This window comes from Sinohyriopsis cumingii, chromosome 6 (genome assembly GCF_028554795.1).
Source record: "Sinohyriopsis cumingii isolate HCF-2022 chromosome 6, ASM2855479v2, whole genome shotgun sequence".
In the NCBI taxonomy this organism is placed as follows: Eukaryota; Metazoa; Mollusca; class Bivalvia; order Unionida; family Unionidae; genus Sinohyriopsis; species Sinohyriopsis cumingii.
The window spans coordinates 12,948,557-12,972,763 of record NC_142966.1 but is presented as its reverse complement, the minus strand read 5'-3'; the positions used below and the strand labels follow the sequence as shown (position 1 = coordinate 12,972,763).

Genomic DNA, 24,207 nt, shown 5'->3' with positions numbered 1-24,207 from the left:
AGAAAATACATGCCTTTATTAGCTATGGATACTATATTATTCATACCATTTGAGAAATGTCCTCTCTTTTTAATGATACGGCCTAAATACTTAGATTCATCTACAATATCAACTTTGGCATTGCCTATCTTAAATTTGTATGTATGTTTCTTTTTTTTTCTCCAAAGACGATACGTTTTGTTTTCTTTATATTGATTGTACGTTTCCAGTAATCGCAATATCTGCTAACATATCATGAGTACATTGCATGTAAGCATGATTATTTGATATTATTATGGTGTCATCAGAGTATAAAAGCAGCAAAAACCTGAACATATTTACAAAGGCAGTATGTTTGGAGGATACAGCGGATCCTCCATACCCATTTTACCAGTAAAACGGACTCTATGTCATTTAGGAATAAGGCGAACAAGAATGGATATTGATTTTCCCATTTTTGTATGAAGTACGTCAGGCTGACACTGACCATATGTCGCTGAAGTCAGGAAACGATATTTTATTGTTTCATAGATACATGATATTATTGCCATCGATATAGATACATGATATTATTGCCATCGATATAGATACATGATATTATTGCCATCGATATAGATACATGATAGTATTGCCATCGATATAGATACATGATAGTATTGCCATCGATATTGGCTGCAGTCCAAAGCAAATAGCAGCTGTGATAATTAGTCACTCAAATACGCATTTTATGAAAGCTATACAGTCTTGATTAAGAGGCAAATCGTGCATTATAGTCAGGCCTCTTCAGAGGTTGAAAGAAGCTTGGGCCACTTCGAGAGCTTGAGGCCCTTAGGCCTGATTATACTGAAATTCGGAAATAGTACCTAAACGAGCCCATAAAATTTACTATCTATAGATTTGAAGTCACTAAGAATAACACAAAATATATTTGTCATTATATTATTATATATAAAAAAACTTAGGTCCCTTAAGGGGTGAGGCATGGGTCATATGGCCCCATGCCCCGCCCTCTTCTCTCATTGGGTCTTATTATTACACGTTTATGCCTGCTGTTCTAGCCATTCTTTATGAATGTTCGACAATGCTGAGACAATCGAAATGGAAATTTAGATTTTCATCCCTGCTACAAAGTCATACCACATATTACCTTGAAAAGGATGGTTTTGTGTAGTGTCGACATAATTTCTAGACAAGAACTCTTCGTTTTCATTACAAACTAATACATGTCAATGTCCTTATAACACCATGATTATGAACATGACTGAATGTTAAAATGCAAAACATTGTACTTGGCAATAAGGGTCACACACAGTTCGTCAGATCTGCATTTAAGTGGATATTACACGCGCTACAAAAGTATCACTGAGGTACTTGACGCATCCGGCATATCTGTTGAATGATTTTCTCTTTTCGTCACCTGTCTTCGTACACTGTAATTATATCGACCAGGCGGACCACATGCGGGCTATAAATTCATTAGTAGGCTTTATTAATCCGGAAGGCAAACGTAAAACAATCCACTCATCCAATTTACTTCAAGATAAATTCGATAATAGATATGGCAAATACACTTCAAGCAGAGATTTATGCACTGAATAAGCACCCTTTGCGAAACAAATGATGCTACAAAATATATACTCTGATGTATACAGGCAAGGTGAAGGTTGCCGTTTACCCGCGGGTAGGGTTCAAATCTCTGTAGAATACAAATTAAACATTCTCTAACCTGTATGATGGTAGTATTTGTATTAAATATTAATTCTGCCTTGTATTATCAAGCATTCTTCCGTATAATCCAGGGGCATGACTTTTTGAGTATATTTGTAATTTTCTATAATTAATTCTATATAGCTTGATTTATTTTGTAGGAACCAGGAATGACTGAGTAATTACCTGCGAATTAATTACTAGGTCGACTTTGTAGATTCATATTGCTTGGTGATGTGTGCTAAGTTGTGATGGTATATATACTGCTGCTTGCAAACAAAGCAATATGTTTTGTTTACCCGCGGATCTAAGATTGAATGTCCGTAGTGTAAGTATTAAACATTCTGTAACCTGTATCAAAATGTTATCTGTAAAAGGGTCTCCTTACCGAGCGATTCCAATACTTGCGTGAATTCTGCTAGGCGTCACTTGTTTTTTTTTTCCCCATTAGTTTCAAGGACTTATCGACAAAAACTGGGTGTTCTAATAACTCGCCAAGACTAAAAATGATTTTCCTCTCATCAGTGAGTGACCACATATATCATAACTTCACAACTGAATGACTTATCCTTGCTAGAATTCCATAACGTAGCGCCAGTGCTTCACACCATGAAATTAGACATCACAACTCAAACACCAAACACAGGGAATTATTTTCCTACGCTGGTCTTTAGTCAACCGAATGTGACTTTACACTACATTTACCATCATGCCAACAATGCACGATATCTCAAGATAATGGAACAATCCTTTCTCGATTATCCCACTGCACACAATATCAGCCCCTATCACAAATATATAACATGCAAATACATTAAATTAACACGATTAGGTTTTATCAGGAATTACTTCGTTCCAAGCCCATGTATCCGGCTCTGACCTGAACTCAACTTCAAAACGAACGCATGCCATAATGAAATCTCCTCAATACGACACTTAATGACGTTATCACCTAGAAATTGGCCAATTACTCGGGCTGAGGAATATTTCCCAAAGCCGACTCCCCACAATACTAAAATCTAATAAACATATAAATTGTGGTAAATCTAAAAAACGGAGATGTAAATGCAAATGGTTCCGACCCTAGATTTATTTATATTAATATCATTTGTATTAAATATTGATTCTGCTTTTTGTTATCAAGAATTCTTCTAAATATACCACTGAAGACCGTATTTTAATTTAATGGAACTAAAGCAGAAATTTACAACGAAATAAACGCTTTAGCGCTATTAAAAAAAACCTAACTGTGTCTACTTTGTTTAAACTGATATAAAAAAGCTATGTATGTGCTATAAAGATTCTAGATAATAAGTACCTATTTTAATGTCCAAATATATTAAAAACGTGATATTAAGTGCCTGTTTAAATGACTAAATACTTTAAAAACGTGATATTAAGTACGTATTTTAATGACCAAATACATTAAACGTCAATTATATCAACAGTTTGCATAGTATTTGTTTATATATTTAGTTTGAATTGTTTTCTAAATCTTTTTTTTTAATTCAGTATATTCTTTTTGTTATTAAAATTGTAGCTTGTAGCTGACCTTTTGTTAAAAAAAGTTTCTTTTCTACCTGACCAAAATTATTTGTTGTAATGTTATTATGTAAACAATTAATACGTAGTTTTTATTTATCTGTGAGTGTATGTTAAATATTAAGATTATTATCTTAGTCTGAGTCAAGGACATTATGGTTATCATGTTCTTTAGTATAATGTTTGGTAATATACCTTCTAATTATAACTTACATTGTTATAGAAATGACTTTTAAATCTCATCCTGTTTATTCTTTTATGTCTTTGTTTTTTATATAACATTGTTTGCTGGAAAAATATTTATTCGCGCCGTAAGATCTTAAAACAGAATCAATTATTGTGTTCAGTATGTCATTTTAGCTGGAGTTTATTCAGATTATTTGTTCTTTGGAATTTAGAAATTGCTCATTAATATTCAGGGACAAATATATTAACTTGAATTACAGACCACTACTGGCACGTCAAGAGCTTCAGAGTTGGATTTTATTTGGAATACTTCTGAAAATTATTTGGAACTTTATTCATTAGGACTTGTGGTTTTAATTCTAGGATTTTTGGGATGTAATTCAAACTTCCTTAAGTTCTTTGTATATTTCCACCTTGCATTCTAGGAGGAACATTTTTGATGAAATTTACAAAACCTGTTGTTTTTAATCTTTCCTATTACTTATTTTAAGACCACAGAGTCATAATAGTATATTCATGGGGTAAGGTACAGATCAAACTAATCTCCAACCAATCTCTGGGAAAGTTCTGAAGCTTAAATTGATATCGTTATTGACAATTATCAACATAGTTTATAATTATTATCATTATTATTATTATTATGGGGGACTATACCACTGATTTACTTGTACCTTCTACTTCAGCAAACTTAGTTAATTTAATGGCAAGATATATTCTACAAAATGTAGCAAGATATCCTACACGAGTTACTTCTACTGCCAAAACATTGCTTGATCCAGTCTTTGAAAGTAGTGGTACAAATATAACTCAAACAGACGTCTTAAAAATCGATAGAGAACTTAGTGTTCATGATGCTCTTATTACAGCAATCTGTGTTAACGTGCACCTCCTAGCGGCCTACATGCGCCGTGTTTGGATGTTAAAAAAAGCTGATTTTAATAAATTGAACGCTCTGAAAACATGAACTAACTAGGCAGCACTATTGCTAACACCAAGCGATATTGATGTGGTAGCTGATATTTTCACAACCAAACTATTAGTATTTTAAAGTATGTGTTTTTCTTATTGAACGGTAACAATTCGCTATACCAATAAACCATGGTTTGAATGCCAGTGAAGAAAAATGATAAGGAAAAGGGATAGACAACGCAAATCTGATATCAGTTGTGCTTGCCAATCGACTGGAACAAATTCAAACAAATCAGGATTAAAGTAAACAACTTGAAAAGGTATGCTAGAAAGCAATATATGGATAATATTGATGCGCATCTTTCAAACTCTGAAAGAAATTGTCCTAAAATGTTTAAACAATTACAAAATTCTTTCTAAATGAGTCCAATCCTTCAAACTGTACTCCACCACTAATAGATACAATAAATAATGCTTCAGCTTACATATATGATGAAAAAGAAAAGGTTAACGTATTAAATGATTATATTACCTCAATTTTAACTATTGATAATAGTAATGATCCTGTTCCTGCTTTGCAGAAAAGGTCCTCTGATGCTCTGAACGAAATTACTATTACTGAAAAAGAAAAAAAAAAGATATTATCAATTCCATTTATGGCAATAAAGCCACTTGGCCTGATGTGTAAGTCAAAGAATGCTTAAAGGCGTTAGGGAAACAATAGCAGCATCACTAGCAATGCTTATTAATAAAATTCCAAATAAATGGAAACTTGCGCACATTCTTCCCGTTTCTAGAAAAGGTGATCAAAACGAGATTGCCAATTATAAACTAATCTCTCTGCTTAGCTGTGTCGCAAAAATCTCTGAAAGATGTATTTTAAATGTGTATGTAATTACTTTCATACAAACCGTCTTTTCTATAACTATAAATCAGGATTCCTTCCTTGTCACTCCATTGTTTTTCAACTTATTGAAATGTGTCATAGTATTAGCAGTTTGTTAGAACAATCCCAAAATTCTGTCTGATGTATCAAAAACTTTCGATCGAGTCTGACATGAAGATTGTTATTTAAATGGAAGGAATAAGGAGTTTCAGTTAATCTGATAAAATGGTTAGAAAGTTATTTAAGTAACAGAAAACAAGCGGTGGTTTTGAATTATACTTATTCAAGGGAAATGACTATAAATGCTGGTGTGCCGCAAGGATCCGTACTTTGGATACTCTTGCTTTTAATGTATAAAAACTATATTGCCGATGATATGAGCTCACTCACTCGTCTTTGCGCAGATGACTCAACCGTGCATTAGTCGACCCATTATTGGGCTGAAATAGTGCCTGTCACCAATAATGACATACTAACACTGCATTACTGGTCATTAGTGTATAGGGGCACTTTAATTGGCGTCAGTATGTATTTAACATGGGAATGTCACCTGGAAGGCAATGGGAATTCAACATTGGGTGGCATCATTGGGTTTATAACGTCAAAATGTTTATAGAGTGAAATGTATTTGTAGGGACAAAGGGTTGATAGTGACAATCATATATATACAGAAACAAACAAATACACGTCCAAACACATAGAAAAGAGGACAGATATGTTCCAAAGAAAAATTCACAGATACAATAGAGATTCCCATTAGAAAAGTCTATCGTATGGGTACACAATATTTTTTAATTATATACATGGGCTCTCTGGCCTGTGTTAGAGTCTAAGCGCTATCCATTTAATACATAAACATGTGGACATGAAACAAACCTATTTACAATTTATTTAGTTCTTGGTTTTAGTAAACTACATTGTACAATTAAAGTTCATGCCTTCAAAAAAAAAAAAAACAACACTTTATATACAATGTAGTTGTATTTCATAAAATAATGCCATTTTCTTTCACACTAGATCATATGTTGTATTTTAAGAAAAAGCAAAAAAGGTAACAAACAATCAAAGAGTACAAAGTTCATGTTTCTCTCTATATCCGTCACACACGTTGTTTAAAAGCTGGTCAGCTACCACTTGTGTCCCTGCGTAGACTGTTCCCATCACGTACTCCCTTTCATTCGTAAATCTGCTGTTATGTCGATCGTGCTAGGTACACATGTCGGTAAGCAGATAAAGTTCAGTCATTGTCTACTTCCCATGGAGGTACAACGTATGACATTTTGTCACGTTTTCCTTGGTCATGTTAAATGTTTCTCTCATCATCTACAAGTCTTCAATAGCCTTCAAAAGTTTGGAAGAATTTAATTCTGCAGGTGTACTACACCCCAGACATACAGGAGAGTTCAAAAACTATCGTGATATATAGATGGGCTCAAACGACCTCGATCTTTGACTTGGTAATGACGTTTGAGTTCCTCTAACAGTGAGTTAAATAAGTCCGTAATGAAACCTACTGCTTCCTCAGCTGGAATGTCAGACACAAAGTGTTTAAATTTCACCGTGTAGGTGTAAGTGGTCGTCCTAAACAAATTTTGAAATCACTGTCTGAGTCATTTGGATGATAACATACTCCTTTAGGTCTACTGAATCCTATTCCTTCTTGGTCGCACATTGCGGCTACTGTATGGCGGTGGTGAAAAAGGCACATGATGTTTGTTTATTTCTCTTTTTTTTTTCATCTAAGTAGAGTGCTTTATCTTTCTCGGCGTTGTCCTCGCAATGAAGTGTCGTTCTTGGAAGCCGTCCCCTTTTTATGCTGGGTGATCTCATCGTTTCCATAAGGTAAAGTCTTGTAATCTGGAAGTTGCATTGGTTGCATATGGCTTTCCATGGCGTTAGTAAATACTCAACTAAGATGAGGTACTGCTTTAGTGATGTTATCGCGAGGCACAGCATCGCACTTGAGTTTCTCATTGGACTTGAGTCTCTCAATAGATTCTTGCTGTGTTGAAGTCAACTTTCTATGGAACCATTATTTATACCGGTATGTCCGTACTATAAAGTGAAGTGGTTGGGAAGTCGCACTCGCTTCTGGTACAGGATTTGATACACTTTTCCAAGGGTCGACTGACGATTTGTTGTGTTGCTAAAGGTATAATCTTGTTCTGTTCACCGGTGATCACTTTAAAGTTTTCACCCTGTCCAGACTGCAGGGCTTTTTTCAATACGCCAAAGTTCACCAATCGACTGTTGCGACAATTGAGAGTCAATCCTTTCACTTTTACACTCAGTGTACAATTTTCTTTGTGGGTCCCGCTATTCGTTGCAGTAATTTTTAGGACCACCATAGCAAAACTTATAATCTTGTTGTCGGGGTGCTCGTCCGTCAAGGCTCCTAAACGGTCTCTCAATCATCGCAACAGTCGACTGATGAACTTTTGACGTATTGAATGAAGCTTTGCAGCCTAGACAGGATGAAAAATTTAAAGTGCCATCGGTGAACAGAACAAGATTGTACGTTTAGCCACACAAGAAATCGTCAGACAATCTTTGGAAAAATTGTATCAAATCGTGTACTAAAAGCCAGTGCAACTTTTTAACCACTTCACTTTACTGTACGGACACACTGGTATAAATACAATGTGGTTACAAGACGATAGCCACCATCAAAAAGGTTGACTTCGGCACAGCAAGAATCTAGTGAGAAACTAAAGTCTAATGAGAAACTCGAGTGCGATGCTGTGCCTCACGATTCACCAATGCAGTACCACATCTTAGTTACTTTTTTTTACTAACGCCATGGAAAGCCATATGCAACTAGTGCTACTTCCAGACTACAAGACTTTACCTTATGGACACGCTGATATCACCCAGTATAAAAAGGGGACGACTTCCAAGAACGACAATTCATTGCGAGGACAAGCGCCGAGAAAGATAAAGCACTCTACGCAGATGAACAAAGAGAAGGAACAAACATAATTGGCTTCATTCACCACCACTCTACCGTCATAGCAAGGTGCGTCCAAGAAGGAAAAGGATTCAGTAGACCTAAAATGAGTATTTTAGTATCCAAATGACTCAGCCATTCCGAGAAACTGTAGGACGAAAATTTGCACCTACACAGTGAAATTTAAAGCTTTGCGTGTGACATTCCAGCCAAGGAGGCAGCAGGTTTCATTGCGTCACTACGGACTTATTCGACTCACTGTTAGAGGAACTCAAACGCCAGTGCCAAGTCCAAGATCGAGGTCGTTTGAGCCCATCTATATATCACGAGAGTTTTTGAACTCTCCTGTATGTCTGGGGTGTAGTACACCTGCAGAATTAAATTCTTCCAAACGATTGAAGGCTATTGAAGACTTGTAGATGATGAGAGAAACGTTTGACATCGCCAAGGAAAACGTGACAATTCATACGTCATACGTTGTACCTCCATGGGAAGAAGACAGTGACTGAACTTTATCTGCTTACCGACATGTGTACCTAGCACGATCGACTTAATATCAGATTTACCAACGAAAGAGGTACGTGTTGGGAACAATCTACACAGGGACACAAGTGGGAGCTGACCAGATTTTAAACAACTCTCCTGTATGTCACGGATTAAGTACACCTGCAGAACTAACTTCCTTCGAAACTTTTGAGCGTTTTTGAAGAAGTGCAGACGATGAGAGAAACATTTGACATCTCCGATGAAAACGTGACATTTAATATGGCATACGCTGTACCTCCATGGGAAGAAGACGATGACTGAACTTGACCTGCTTACCGACACGTGTACCTAGCACGATCGACATAATATCAGATTTACGAATGAAAGGAGTACGTGATGGGAAACATCTACGCTGGGACACAAGTGGTAGCTGACCAGATTTTAAACGTGTTTGACGGCTATAGAGAGAAACATGACTTTCTCCTATGCGATTATTTGTTCCTTTTTATCTTCTTATAAATGAACATTTAATGTAGCGTAAAAAAAATGGCGTTCTTTTATGAAGTGTAAATACGTAGTATATGAAGTGTTTTTATGTGTGAAGGCATGAACTTTGATTTTATAAAGTAGCTTACTAGAACCAAGAACTAAATAGCTTGTAAATAAGTTTGTTTCATGTCCAAATGTGTATGTATTAAATGGATAGTGCTTAGACCCTAGCACAGGCCAGAGAGCTCATGTATATAACTGAATAAATGTTTTGTACCCATACAAAAGACTTTTCTAATTGGAGTCTACATTATATATATATGAGTCATCTTTTCTGTGTGTTTGGATGTTTTTTAGTTTGTTTCTGTATGTCTATGTTAGTCGATATCAACCTTTTGTCCCTACAAATACATTTCACCCTATAAAAAGTTTTAACTCTATAAACCCATGACGCCACCCGATGATAAATTCCCATTGAACTCAAGGTGACATTCTCATGTTAAATAACCATAGACGCCAATTTTGACATACCTGTTTTTAACGTTAAGGCCTCATTGTCTCTAAAGTGGCCCAGTCCCTTGTCGCTAGGTTCTATTCTCATTCACTCCATGTTAAAATTCCCCATGTTAATTCCCACTGACGCTAAAATGGCCCAGTCCCTTGTCGCTAGGTTCTATTCTCATTCACTCTATGTTAGATTTCCCCATGTTAAAGTCCCATTGACGCTAAAGTGGCACAGTCGCTTGTCGCTATGTTCAATTCCCACACACTCCATGTTAAATGTCCCCATGTTAAATTCCGACTGACGCTAAGGTTGCCCAGTTCCATGTCGCTTTGTTCAATTCCTGTTCACTCAGTGTTAAATTTACCCATGTTAAATTCCTATTGACGCTAAAGTGGCCCAGTCCCTTGTCGCTATGTTCATTTCCCATTGACTCCATATTAAATTTCCATATATTAAATTCCTATTGTCGCTATGTTCAATTCCCACACACTCCATTATAAATGTCCCCATTTTAAATTCCGACTGACGCTAAAGTTGCCCAGTTTCATGTCGCTATGTTAAATTCCCATTCACTCCATGTTAAATTTCCCTTTGTTAAATTCCCACTGACGCTAAACTTCGCCAATATACTGCTCTGGTCCAATAAATGGCTCTTAAGTTTAGTCCAAACAAAAAATCAGTGGCCATGTTTTTCACGAACAAAAACGTAACAAACAACAAACAATCCTGAAATTGTTCTTGAGGCTATCACTTAAGTATGTGGAATCTCATCGCCATCTAGGATTAATACTTTCATCAAATTCCAAATGGACGTGTCACATTGACAGTATTTTAAAAACAACATCATGTCGAATAGCTAACCTGCAAAAACTAAAATAAAACCTAAGTAGGCAAATATTACAAAAGCTATATATAACTTATATCAGGCCTATTTTGGACTATGCCAGTGTAGGCTGCTCGTTTACCTATTCAAAAAACTCGATGCGGGAATAATAATTACAGGACTTAACAAAATTCACCTGCAGGTAATCTTTCTATTTTGAAACAATGTGGAAATATTAAAATCAGCTAAACTCCTGCCTATAGCTTTGAATTAATCCCTCCCCAGATGTCCGAACAAATGAATTATATCCTTCGACGTTCAAACACTACGGTAATTTGCAGTTTCAGGCTAAATTCTACCGATTCATATGTTATACCTTTAATAGCATTTTTGTGGGACAATCTCGAAAATGATACTCAAAGTAGTGTTTCTTTCAGTGCTTCGAAAAAGCATTTATATCCAAAAACATTATCTAGCAAACTTCCAAGTTTTATTAATCGAACACTGGATAATAATCTATACTAGATTGCCACATAATAAAAGTTCATTAAAAGCTGATCTTTATCGTGTTCAACTTGCTGACACTCATTTTTGTTAATGCGGTGGGATCGAAACCACAATGCACTTTTTCATGTTCTGTCCCAATTACAGTAGAGAAGAGCTGAGTAGATATGAAATTTACTTTCGATGTTATGTGCAACTAGTAGCTTAAATTTCCTGATTTGAGGAAAATGTGAAGTTAATGAAAAGTATAGAATGTATGCGAATATATAACCATTACTGGGCGGTTTCGTTAACTTACTCAAATTGCGAATACTGGCATTGTGCCTCTCTCTCTCAACCGTTCCCTTTCTCTCTCTCTCATTCTCTCGTCATTATTCATTATAATGCTGTCATGTTGAATATGTAGAAATACTTGTATCATGTAGAAAAGGGCTAATTTAAGTTATTAGAACTTTTACCCAATCCCATTGTATCCTAGTATGGCAATAACATATATTTAAACAAACAAACGATAGATTCATGAAAATAGCAAGAATTATCTCCGGCAATCTATTCGAACATCGTCTTTTTCATATGATTGTTTGTAATGTGATATATTTTTAGATCCTTAACCAAAACATAACTTGCGACTTTAGCTTGAAATTTAAGCACATCACAAGTAATGGCACAATTCAGATAGCAATAAAATCAAGGAAGACGATTTTTAGAGTGCTAATTGTGCCTATGCAGTATGAAGGTAGGTATGATTGTCAAGATATAAATAGTAGTTTGGGAGAAAATAATTTGGTATCCATGTAGAGAATACTAATTAATGCGTCATCAATATGTATGTACGTTCCCAGGAGTATACAGGATTTCAAATGAACACAAAGAAAAATCGCAATGTCTTCAAGCTAATAATTAAGTACAACTGTCATGGTTGCACTTGCTTTAAGGTCGCAATCGATATTTGCAAAACAAGTCTTGTTGTGATGGAACTATTTATTGGCATTATTCCACTTCTTACGATGGAAAGGCGACAGGTGTGCATATTCGTACTTCAAGAACGTCATTGAGTTAGCCAGATATTTAACATAAGTAATTAGGAATTTAAGAACTCGGTACAATACAAAATGCAAGCCTTTCTCAAATTGCTAATTAAACGATATTCCTACAGAAAACATTAATACAAAAGAGGCCATCATTATGAGCCTTCGATAAAGTGCATTAATCGTAAAAGATAGGCGTCTGTTTATAACGGATGGTCATTGTCCGGCGTACATATATAGCAGATGGTAATAAGACATCGACGTGTGTGTCTATATCGGCTAGTAATGAGACATCGCCAATGGTCTGTATATTGGCTAGCAATGAGACATCAGGTGTCTGTATATGTAAGACGGCAATAAGACACAGTCAGGCGTCTCTATACATCGATAGCCAGAAATAACGTAATCATCCATTTTAGACTACTGAGATAGCTGGCATGTCTTTAATGTTTTTGCCCTGTATGGCTTCAACACGAATCTAGGTGAATCGTTGCTTCAGTTGCTAAAATCTACTTATATCTATCTAGTACCTTAGTAGACATTGTTTTTAAACCCATGGGAAGAGATAGACACCATTCCAACACATCTTGTTGACCTACATTTCTATAGAAACAGAAATATTCAGCAAGAATACCACAATTCTATCTCAGGATGCCGATACAATATGAATTACTCTTGATGTTTCAGAGGAATCTCTAATGCCTGCTTTACATAGTTTGTATCAAATCTCAAATTTATCTGCTCTAAAAAATAAACTTTACTACGCTAAAGATTTTAGCAATCTAATAAAATGATCATCTTTAATTATCTTTACCAAATCCATCCAAACAGACGTTTAGAGAAATAAGTACTGTTTTATATGTTTTTATGTAATGTCTATAAAAAGTCAGAACATATATTTCTATGAATTCATTCATGAGGTAAGTGGGAGAATACATGTTAATTATATATTTTAAGTTGGTGGATGCGTTTAAAATGTAATGGATTAAAATAATGTTTTCTGATGATCATGGAAACGTTTGTTATCATTTTCATTGTCAAATATTCATAAATGTTTTTGCTTTGGAATATATATTATTAACGCACTGAAAAAATCTGTATCCATTTATGTTTAGGCGTCTTTGAAGCACATACAGAACTTTCTAGATCATAACAAATGGTCACAGCTGTACATTTTTAGAAACACTATATGGTTTAATCCTTGTATTACAATATATGAAAATAGTGTTTATTACAATATATGAAAATAGGGTGTATTACATAAGATGAAACTAGTGTGTATTACAATAGATGAAAATACTGTGTAATGCAAAACATGGTTTCAGAAAGGCATTAGATCTGTTAATTTTTGTATTAATGGGAATAGTTCCTGGACACAATTTAATATTTATAGACATGCATTTGTTTTGATATTTATAAATACATATTTGTTTCATCAAAATTAATTTATTGATTATAAAAGCATACTGGCAGCTATAAGGTTGAATAAAATAAATTTAGTATAATTTACCATTTAAATCTGGAACAGCCTTTAATAAATATTATTATTTATACTATGATAATATATATAATTATTTGCAAATAGTGATGTACCAAATTCTAGAAGAAAAAGGTAGTTTGAATTTGGGAATTTGAAAGACGACGAATGGAAGAAATATTGTTTGCTGCCGTTAAAAATAACTTCAAAATGTTAAAATCTGAGTAAGACCTTAAAAAATACATGGACTTGTAAATATGAATGCTTTATGTAACAACTTCAAATGATTCCAAATGAACTCTGCTATACTTTGCCAGGAAATATCATTTCTAAGTATGCAATTAAATGTCAATTTTAGGCGTAATCCATGTATGTTATTAAATATCAACTTTAAGCATAATCCAAGTATGTTATCAACAGTAAACTTTAAACATAGTGTAAGTATGTTAGTAAATGTCAACATTAGGCATAGTCTAAGTATGTTATTAAATGTCAACTTTAGACATAATCCAAGAATGTTATTAAATATCAACTTTAGGCATAGTGTAAGTACGTTATTAAATATCAAGTTTAGGCATATTTCAAGTATAATATTAAATGCCAACTTTAGGCATAGTGTAAGTATGTTATTAAATGTCAACTTTAGGCATAGTCTAAGTACGTTATTGAATGATCACTTTAGCATAATCCAAGTATGTTATTAAATGTGAACTTTAGGCACAGTCTAAGTATGTTATTAAATGTCAACATTAGGCATAATCCAAGTATGATAGTAAATATCAACATTAGGCATAATCCCAGTATTTTATTAAATGTCAGCTTTAGACATAGTCTAAATATATTATTACATGTCAACGTTAGGCATAGTGTAAGTATATTATTACATATCAAATTTAGGCATGGTCTAAGTATGTTATTACATGCCAACGTTAGGCATAGTGTAGGTTTATTATTACATGTCAACATTAGCCATAGTCTAAGTATATTATTACATGCCAACTTTAGGCATATTTGTTTACCTGTAGGTACACTGAAATTATTCGTTAATTGTAGCAAAAGCCAACTCTATGTATTGATTTGATCTAATGTTAATTGCTTGATCATATTTCCTTTGTTAATGTGCAAAGTCTGTCTTTGTGCAACATAAAGGATCAACACAACGTGCCCCTTAGGAGCTGATCTTTAATCAATAACACCGTCTAATTTATTTCATGTCTTTTGTAGACACAGTGTTTTCCACTAATATGGAATCGATCATTTACATGCACATTTTTTATTATTATAAAAGTCACATATCACGTTACCTATGTTATCATTACTAAAAAAATGTATAGTTTTTTTTCTCATTTCTTTGATTTTGTACAGTTTGCGTTTTGTTTGGAAGGGAAATATAATAAAACGCACAGTGCAGGCCCGATGTAACACTTGTTCCTTGTTTCACGAGTTTCCTTTTTAACTTTTTTTTCCGTGTGAACTTAATGCAGAGAAACCTTTTTGAAACAAAGAGGCAGTATTAAGTGAGTGGGAATGGATAGTGAAATAGCCCTACAATGTAATTATAATATTTTGTGTTGTGGCGTCGATGGTGCTACTTAAACAAACGCTATATTGCTATTAAGTATTTTCGTCTTACTTGTCTTAATGGTTAAAACTGAATACGTTTAACAATATGACTGTTGTACTTATTCATCATGCAATAGAGGGCACATACATCTGTTAGACATTAATATAAACTGCCACACTGCAGTCGTCGTAGTGAATAACCGAAAAATTGTTAAAGCAACGTTAACAAATCTAAATCACACACACACACACACACACACACACACACACACACACACATATATTGGCATTTATTTCTATAGTTGTACCTAATGTCTGCAACAAGAGTACTTTATTCAAGTATTATAGGCATGAAACGGAAATGAATACAACCATACAAATGTGTTAATGTTTTGTAATCCAAATCCTTTAAAATATTTTGGGTGCTAACAAGTGAAATCAACATTTAATTTAACAACAGTAGCAGTAATAACATCAGCAACAAACACAACAATAAACGACAACAAGCAACACAACTATGTTGTGTATATTACGTCTGCTTTGTTAACGTAACTGCCATTGGGGGTGGGTTTGGGGGTTGGGGTTGTTCTATTGCAAAATCTTAATTTCTTGTTGAATGTTTTCTATGACACGATCTTAATTGGGGGAAAATGTTCCATAAATCTGACAAAATCCTATTTCTGAGAAGAATGTGTTCTAAATAAGATACAACCCTAATTCTGAGAAGAATATGTCCTAGATTTGACAATCCTAATTCTGAGAAGAATATGTCCTAGATTTGACAACCCTAATTCTGAGAAGAATGTTCTAAGTATTACACAATCCTAATTCTGAGAAGAATGTGCCCTAAATATGAAACAATCCTAATTCTGAGAAACATGTGTTCTAACAGGACACAATCCAAATGAGGACTAATAGTTATCTGCCCTTGAAAATGTATAGGTTTTGTTTATTGACGATTCATCAGTTGAAAAAAGAATGAAGAAAAAGAAATGCCAGGATTTCATGACGAAAGAATGAGCCGGTTGAATGATTCGTATTTTAAAAATCTAATCACATGTTACACAATATCCTCAACGAAAGTGAAATTAGAAATTCTTCAGAAACTTGTCTCAGATAAAGTTATTTTACGATAGTAATGTGGTTCTGTGGTCGAGTGCACTAACCAGTATACCACAGCCAAGGGGCTAATTTGTAAATAAAGCTTAATTTAATCCTCATCAAATGACAAATTAATGATTTAAAATATTTTTCTCTAAGAACATGTAAATGTATCGTGCTTACTTCGGTCGGACTTTAAAGTTTATGCCAGCAGAACATTTTGCACGTAGGTGAAATTATTTTTTCACTCAATTTTATATTTTTTTTTTTAAATTAGGATTTACACATTATGCTCGCAATAAAATATAAGTCAATATTTACTGAGTTCTACATTTTTAAAATTTTAAATGTTTTGGATAGACATAACATTCATTGAATGTGTACTCTGTGTATCACATATTAGTCTGTCAATTAATACTAAACTGGCACACAGCAGCGCGTACTTGGCATAAGTAAAGAAGTTTAACATCACAAATAAATCTAAGAGGTGTTTTCTACGTTTATCAATCGACGGTAACTACATGGGTAGTCGTAATAATGGACCGGCAGTGCTGGCGCCACATGGGTAGTAACGATAACTCACTACTAGCTCCCATTCTGAGAAGAATGTGTTCTGAATATGACACGATCTTAATCCTGAGAAGAATGCGTTCTGACGATGACACAATCTTAATTCTGAGAAGAATATGTTCTAACTATAGCACGCTCGTAATTCTCTGGAAAATTTATTCTAAACCTGACACAACCCTAATTGAGAGAAAAATGTTCTAACTTTAACACAGTCCAAAGTGAAAAAAGAATGTGTTCTTTGACAATGTCCTAATTCAAAAAAAAAAAATGTGTTCTAACACTAACACGACCCTGGTTATAACAGAATGTGTTATAACTATGACACAATCCTAATTGAGAGAAGAATGTGTTTTAGATATGACACTGCCCTAACTAAGAGATGAATATGCTCTAATTGCTAATGACTATTAGAAAAAATGTGTTCTAAATACCACATAATCTTAATTATAAGAAAAATGTGTTCTAAATACCACATAATCTTAATTATAAGATGAATGTATTCTAAATACCACATAATCTTAATTCTAAGAAGAATGTGTTCTAACTACCACATAATCTTAATCCTAAGATGAATGTGTTCTAAATACCACATAATCTTAATTCTAAGATGAATGTGTTCTAAATACCACATAATCTTAATTCTAAGATGAATGTGTTCTAAATACCACATAATCTTAATTCTGAGAAGAATATGTTCTAAATACCACAAAATCTTTATTCTGAGAAGAATGTGTTCTAAATACCACATAATCTTAATTCTAAGAAGAATGTGTTCTAAATACCACATAATCTTAATTCTGAGAAGAATATGTTCTAAATACCACATAATCTTAATTCTAAGATGAATGTGTTCTAAATACCACATACTCTTAATTCTAAGATGAATATGTTCTAAATACCACATGATCTTAATTCTAAGAAGAACGTGTTCTAAATATCACAAAATCTTTATTCTGAGAAGAATATGTTCTAAATACCACAAAATCTTTATTCTGAGAAGAATGTGTTCTAAATAACAAATAATCTTAATTCTAAGAAGAATGTGTTCTAAATACCACATAATCTTAATTCTGAGAAGAATATGTTCTAAATACCACAAAATCTTTATTCTGAGAAGAATGTGTTCTAAATAAAAAATAATCTTAATTCTAAGAAGAACGTGTTCTAAATACCAGATACTCTTAATTCGGAGAAGAATATGTTCTAAATAACAAATAATCTTAATTCTAAGAAGAATGTGTTCTAAATACCACATAATCTTAATTCTAAGAATAAGGTGTTCTAAATACAAAATAATCTTAATTCTTAGAAAAATGTGTTCTATGACACAATAGAACATGTAAGAAGAATGATTTATGACTATGGCGCACTCTTCCTTGTGAAAATAATGTTCTAACAATCACGAACTCTTTTTTGTATGAAATGTATGTGCTTGAACTACAACTCAATTTTTATTTGTATCTCCCTTCAGAGATGCGACCAGTCATGTTCTCTTTACAGGTGCATGTACTACTTATATTGCTTCTATTACAACTACTAATACTAATAATGCTACTACCGCTACTACTACTACTACCACTACAGTACTACTGCTAATAATAATACCAATTGTTACGTGTTTAGGCTCGAATAAACAGTAACACAAGAAAGAATGAAAGCAACAAGCTTTGAAAAATTTAACAAATTATTTATTTCCCTGGAAAAATCCTGTAAAAATGAAAAAAGAATAAAAACGTACGGTTTTAAGAATCAGATCCAAACATAATCCAAGAGTAATCCACAAATACAATTATAGAAGTCCTAATAATGAAATGTTCTAATGAAGTCAAGTTCGAGTCCCGACGACGAATCCAAGATGGAAGGCGATGATGTACGATGTATCCTGTAATTGTGTACTGTAATTTCGAATATAAGTGCAATTACAGCCTCTTTACTGCACTCAAAATGAAAAAGCATTCCATTCCATAGGGTCTTTTTGATCATTGCAATTGAAAGACTTCATATTTTTCCCACATTATGATTTCAAACATTCAATGACAGAAACATAAACACAGTACGATTTCGAAATGTGTAATCAAGATTGAGAACCTATAATATGGTTCATGTAATTCGGATTTGCAGAACTAAGAAAGCACATTTTGAGGAAATTCAGGATGTAAAACTGTAGGTATATTTATTTGCCATTTTTATTACCAGCTAAAGAAGACAGTTTATGCCTTGTCACTTGGATGTTATTTGTAAGGACCATTTCTGGCGTCTAATGTATAGGAAGCCTAAATCCTAAACATTGTACCAAATGTTAGTCGGATTGTGCCAAAGTATGTTGCAGTCAACGAAACATCTGCTTTACTTCATTCAGAAAAAAATTTAATCAACCGAAACGTAAAGCGCCTACTACGCAAGTGTACATGGTTTGTTTACAAATCAAAAAGTGCTGGCGTCTGCGTCCATTGCTTGTTTAGAATAGAAAGTAGTTCCTTTATGCACGTGAATGCAATATGAAGGTGTGCAATATCGTAAAATACTGAACGATTCTGACACTGTAAAGTTAACGGAGAAAAAAAAATATAGCATATATATATATATATATATATATATATATATATATATATATATATATATATATATATATATACAAACAGATGATGAGATACTGCTATACCTGGATTATACAGGAGAATGCTTGATAAAACTAGACAGAATTAATATTTAATACGAATATTACGATCATACTGGTTAGAGAATTTTAAATCGTACTCTACGGAGATTGGAAGCCAAACATCACCTATGGCCTCGCACGCACCAGCCCATATTCAATCACGACTTAGCACACAACAACATGACGACCTATTCATTGATTCTCATCTCTTTACACAGTCGTTCCGGATTTCTACCCACCCACCCAAGACATAAAGATTATTTACAGAGAATTACAAATATACACTAATATTATCAAGCATTTTCCTGTAGAATCCAGGGATAGAACAGTACGTTCTGCATTTGGAACAACATCGACTGTTCCTGGGAGACAAAGTTTTCCTCTGATGATTATCGCACAGTACTTTTATAAAAATCTATAAACTATCAGCGATCGAACTATAAGTTGCTAATGTAGTGTTCTAATGTGAACTGGTTTCTTTCTTGTTGTATAAATAGCTCAGTATCTTCTGATGTACCAGTTTGCTCCGAATGGCATCATTAATCACTAAAGCTCATTCGTCTGTATAATTAGATCAAATCACTGCTAAGTAGCTGATGAAGCCATGCTAAAATGTCTTGCTTGATGAAAAGGCATCGTAGCTGCTGAAGCCATGCTAAAATGTCTTGCTTGATGAAAAGGCATCGTAGCTGATGAAGCCATGCTAAAATGTCTTGTTTGATGAAAAGGCATAGTAGCTGATGAAGCCATGTCAGACTTCCGTATTGATTTGTTATTTTCGTAATTGTTGATAAAAGCAACACTTGAAGGCATTTCTTGATGCATAAATGGATATATTCTGTTGACTTTAAAGAAACTACCGTTATGTCCTTAAGTGAAAAACGTCATTTTACACGTACATCTATATCACTGCATCATTGTAGATGCGTGACAAAGCATCACTAATTAAATTGCTATTAGAATTATAACAATGGTAGGCATGCAATTTGTTTTTATTCGGAAATATTTTATTTGTAATATCACAGAAAACACGTACTTTTTGCAACACACGCGTATGTTGTCACATTAAGGGCATGAATAGATTTATGATAGAGATGTATATGGTAATCACATAAAAAATATATACAGCTTATATCATGGTCCCTTTTAATTATAAAGCTGGTAAAAGTCAGATAGAAAACACACTGTGTGCCCAAATTTGGTGCACTATTTTGAGATCGATGACGTTTTTTGTTGAAGTTTGTTTGCATCTGGCACGATCAGGGTTAAACATATGTTGCATTGCGTTACAGTATTATCGATAGACTAATTAGTTTCTAAATGCAGCAGTTGCCACATTTTGCATCACAAACATATCAAGTCGATAATGACAGAAAACAGTTCACTTTTTGTAGCAATTCAGAAGAATACATAGTAATGATGGTTTCGTATACCATTCACTTTGGTTTGATTGTATGTGGGACCTTACATAGCACAATGTTGCAAGTGGCATGCCATTGACTTTGGACTGATTGTGTTGGGTCCTTATTGGGTCCTTACATACCAAACACACTGTTGTAAGAGTTGTGAATAATACCATTCAGACTGTACAAGAGTTGAATAGCATACAACAGTGACGCCATGAACTGCGTGAAAGGCAAGGTGAGATTAAAATAGTATCTATATATATGTATGATTTGACAATACGTGTTTGCTGTGCTCTATTATGAATTTATGACAGCAATTCATAACCAAATAATTTCTTTTTTTCCCCAGTCATTTGATGATAAGAAAAAGCTGGTGACAACGAAGATAGACTGGTCCTCAATTCAAACTACAGGTACAGATGATTACCAATCTGATTATAGCAGCTCGTGCCTGGTTCAGGTGCAGGAAGCAAGCAAGGAAACGGACAACACTTGCGATTTTGTGGGAAGAGCTTACCGTATTGTGTGCAGTACAGGTAAAATATAATAGTCCCGTACTGTTTCAATTGCACAGACAATGAACTCTTGATTAACAATGTATACAATCAGAAAAGCTTGAATAGCGAACGACATTGGTACAGGCTTTTAAATTTCACATACATACATACATACATACATACATACATGCCTACCTACCTACCAACCTACCTACCTACCTACCTACATACCTACATACATACATACATACATGCAAACATGCATTCATATATGCATGCATACATATATATATATATATATATATATATATATATATATATATATATATATATATATATATATATATACACACACACAAAAACGTTCATACATATGCACATACATACATACATACATACATACATACATACATACATACATACATACATACATACATACATACATACATACGTTGTACGTTAAGCCAGACTATTCTAAAATTAGCTTTAACCGGTAATAAATTCTGTTGAAAGAAATCTGTTTTCTAAAATCTTTTCTTAACAACGTCGTCACAATGAAATGTTATCAACAAGAGGAATTAACTAAGAGATCCAAAATCAATAGGCAGAGTTTCTGTATAGTTATCTATCTATATGTGTGTATGTGTGTGTGTAAGCGTAGTGTGTGTAATAAGCTTATGGCAAACGTAGAAGTTGATCGAAATCGGCAATACCGTTTATTTTGTATTCTGTCTGTCCTGGCTGAAATGAATCAAAGGTCTTAATGAAGATAGCTAAATATATTTGTCATTTATTGAACTTCAATTATAATATTACAGGAATATTGCATCAGAATTTCAAACACAACATGGGGTAATTAAGAGTTTAGAAGATGAAAATTATGGCTTAAACTACGAAGAAGGTAACTATTACGCCGATACCTTCCTCAATTTAAGTTTTCTATATGAGCGTTAACTTTTAAGAAAATAAATAAACCAAAGAAAAATCACAGAACAAAAATGAAAATATTTAAATATTATGGCTTTTATTTTAATATGTAAAGAGAATACTTTTACCATATTCAAGCGCTGTTTTGTAGTACTGACACGATTTCTACTACTGACACGTTCTTCATGAATTACCTTCCCATAGTCAATGGTTGTTTGGTACTACTTACGAGTTCATTTTGATTAACCTTCCCATATTCAATGGTTGTTTGGTACTACTGACACATTCTGTATGAATTACCTTCCCATAGTCAATGGTTGTTTGGTACTACTGACACGGTTTTTTTGAATTACCTTCCCATAATCAATGGTTGTTTGGTACTACTAACACTTTCTTGATGATTTGCTTTCACATATTCAATGGTTGTTTGGTACTACTTACGAGTTCATTTTGATTAACCTTCCCATATTCAGTGGCTTTTTGATACTACTGACACGGTTTTTTTCAGTTACCTTCCCATGTTCAATGGCTGTTTGGTACTACTAACACATTCTGTATGAGTTGCCTACCCATATTCAGTGTCTGTTTGGTACTACTAACACTTTCTTGATGATTTGCTTTCACATATTCAATGGTTGTTTGGTACTACTTACGAGTTCATTTTGATTAACCTTCCCATATTCAGTGGCTTTTTGATACTACTGACACGGTTTTTTTGAGTTACTTTCACATGTTCAATGGCTGTTTGGTACTACTGACACATTCTGTATGAGTTTCCTACCCATATTCAGTGTCTGTTTGGTACTACTAACACTTTCTTGATGATCTGCTTTCAAATATTCAATGGTTGTTTGGTACTACTTACGAGTTCATTTTGATTAACCTTCCCATATTCAGTGGCTTTTTGATACTACTGACACGGTTTTTTTGAGTTACCTTCACATGTTCAATGGCTGTTTGGTACTACTGACACATTCTTTATGAGTTACCTTCCCATATTCAACGTCTGTTTGGTACTACATATACGCTTATTATGATTCCCCTTCTATTTTCAATGGATGTTTAGTACTACTGACACGTTCTTTAGCGACTAATCTTTAATACAGTAAATCATTTCAATGTTCTATGCAGAGTCCCGGTGTTGAATATCTTTCAGGTTATTACACATCAAATTAGACTCAATTAATGCAGTTTCTGTGAGTGCTCGTCCATGATAAGGTTTGTGTTGAAACAGTTAAAATTATTTGTATTGTATCAATTTCATTTAAGTATCGTTTTTCGTATTTGTTTTAAATATGTGCAAGTATGAGTAAATGAATAACACTTTCTTCCCACGTTCATCTCATTCGAGTTTTTTTTTATATTATTTATCTCTGTATTATTTATCTTCATGTTATTTTGTGTTACTTTAGTGCCGTCTATACACTTACGTGAAACGTTCACACTTCAAATACTTAGAATAAAATTGTAAGATGTCTCCTAAAATGTCGAACTTTTGTCGAGGAAGTTTCTGAGTAATTAAAATCCAATGACAGACAGAATATCCCAGATGAATAGTTTCTTCCCTCATTCCTATACACTGTACATTATTACGAATATAATAATGTTTCATCGTGATACTTGATATTGGCGCTAAAGCCTTTATACAAAGAAATAATTATAATTCGAAAAGGCCTTACTGTCCATGAGTCAACATTTATTAAATTCCCGTCGAAACAAAGATAGCAAAATGTTTGTTTTGTTCCTTCCAAATCTGGCAGTGAGTAATGTAATATAAACAAAACTAATATTGGGACCACATGCCTCAGTCTGGTATCAGAATATTTTTTATGATTGGAGGAAATGTGATTGTCTTGGCGTGGTAAGTCTGACTGTGTCTCTGATGGGTGAGAGGATTCAATATTTTGCTGAGTATCTGCACAACACAGAGAGATAGCAAACATAAATTTCTTATCCTTCTCTTCCTCATATAATTACAAAAGGCACATAAATCTAAGCATTAGCAAACCTAAACCC

General features: G+C 33.8%; 1 protein-coding gene across 2 annotated transcripts in view; it reads left to right on the top strand.

Annotated features, from left to right (window-relative positions):
- The window catches only part of LOC149796382 (uncharacterized), a 169,985-nt gene that overhangs the window by 119,049 nt on the left and 26,729 nt on the right, over positions 1-24,207 (top strand). Inside the window, exons 1-2 of one of the 2 annotated variants that reach the window (XM_089961060.1) lie at positions 20,771-21,002; positions 21,117-21,303. In XM_089961060.1, coding sequence (XP_089817186.1) covers positions 20,982-21,002; positions 21,117-21,303 — 208 coding nt within the window. In that variant the 5' untranslated portion in view covers positions 20,771-20,981. Of the gene's footprint in view, positions 1-20,770; positions 21,003-21,116; positions 21,304-24,207 lie in introns of those variants that run through there. The other variant, XM_089961059.1, reaches the window with a different exon arrangement.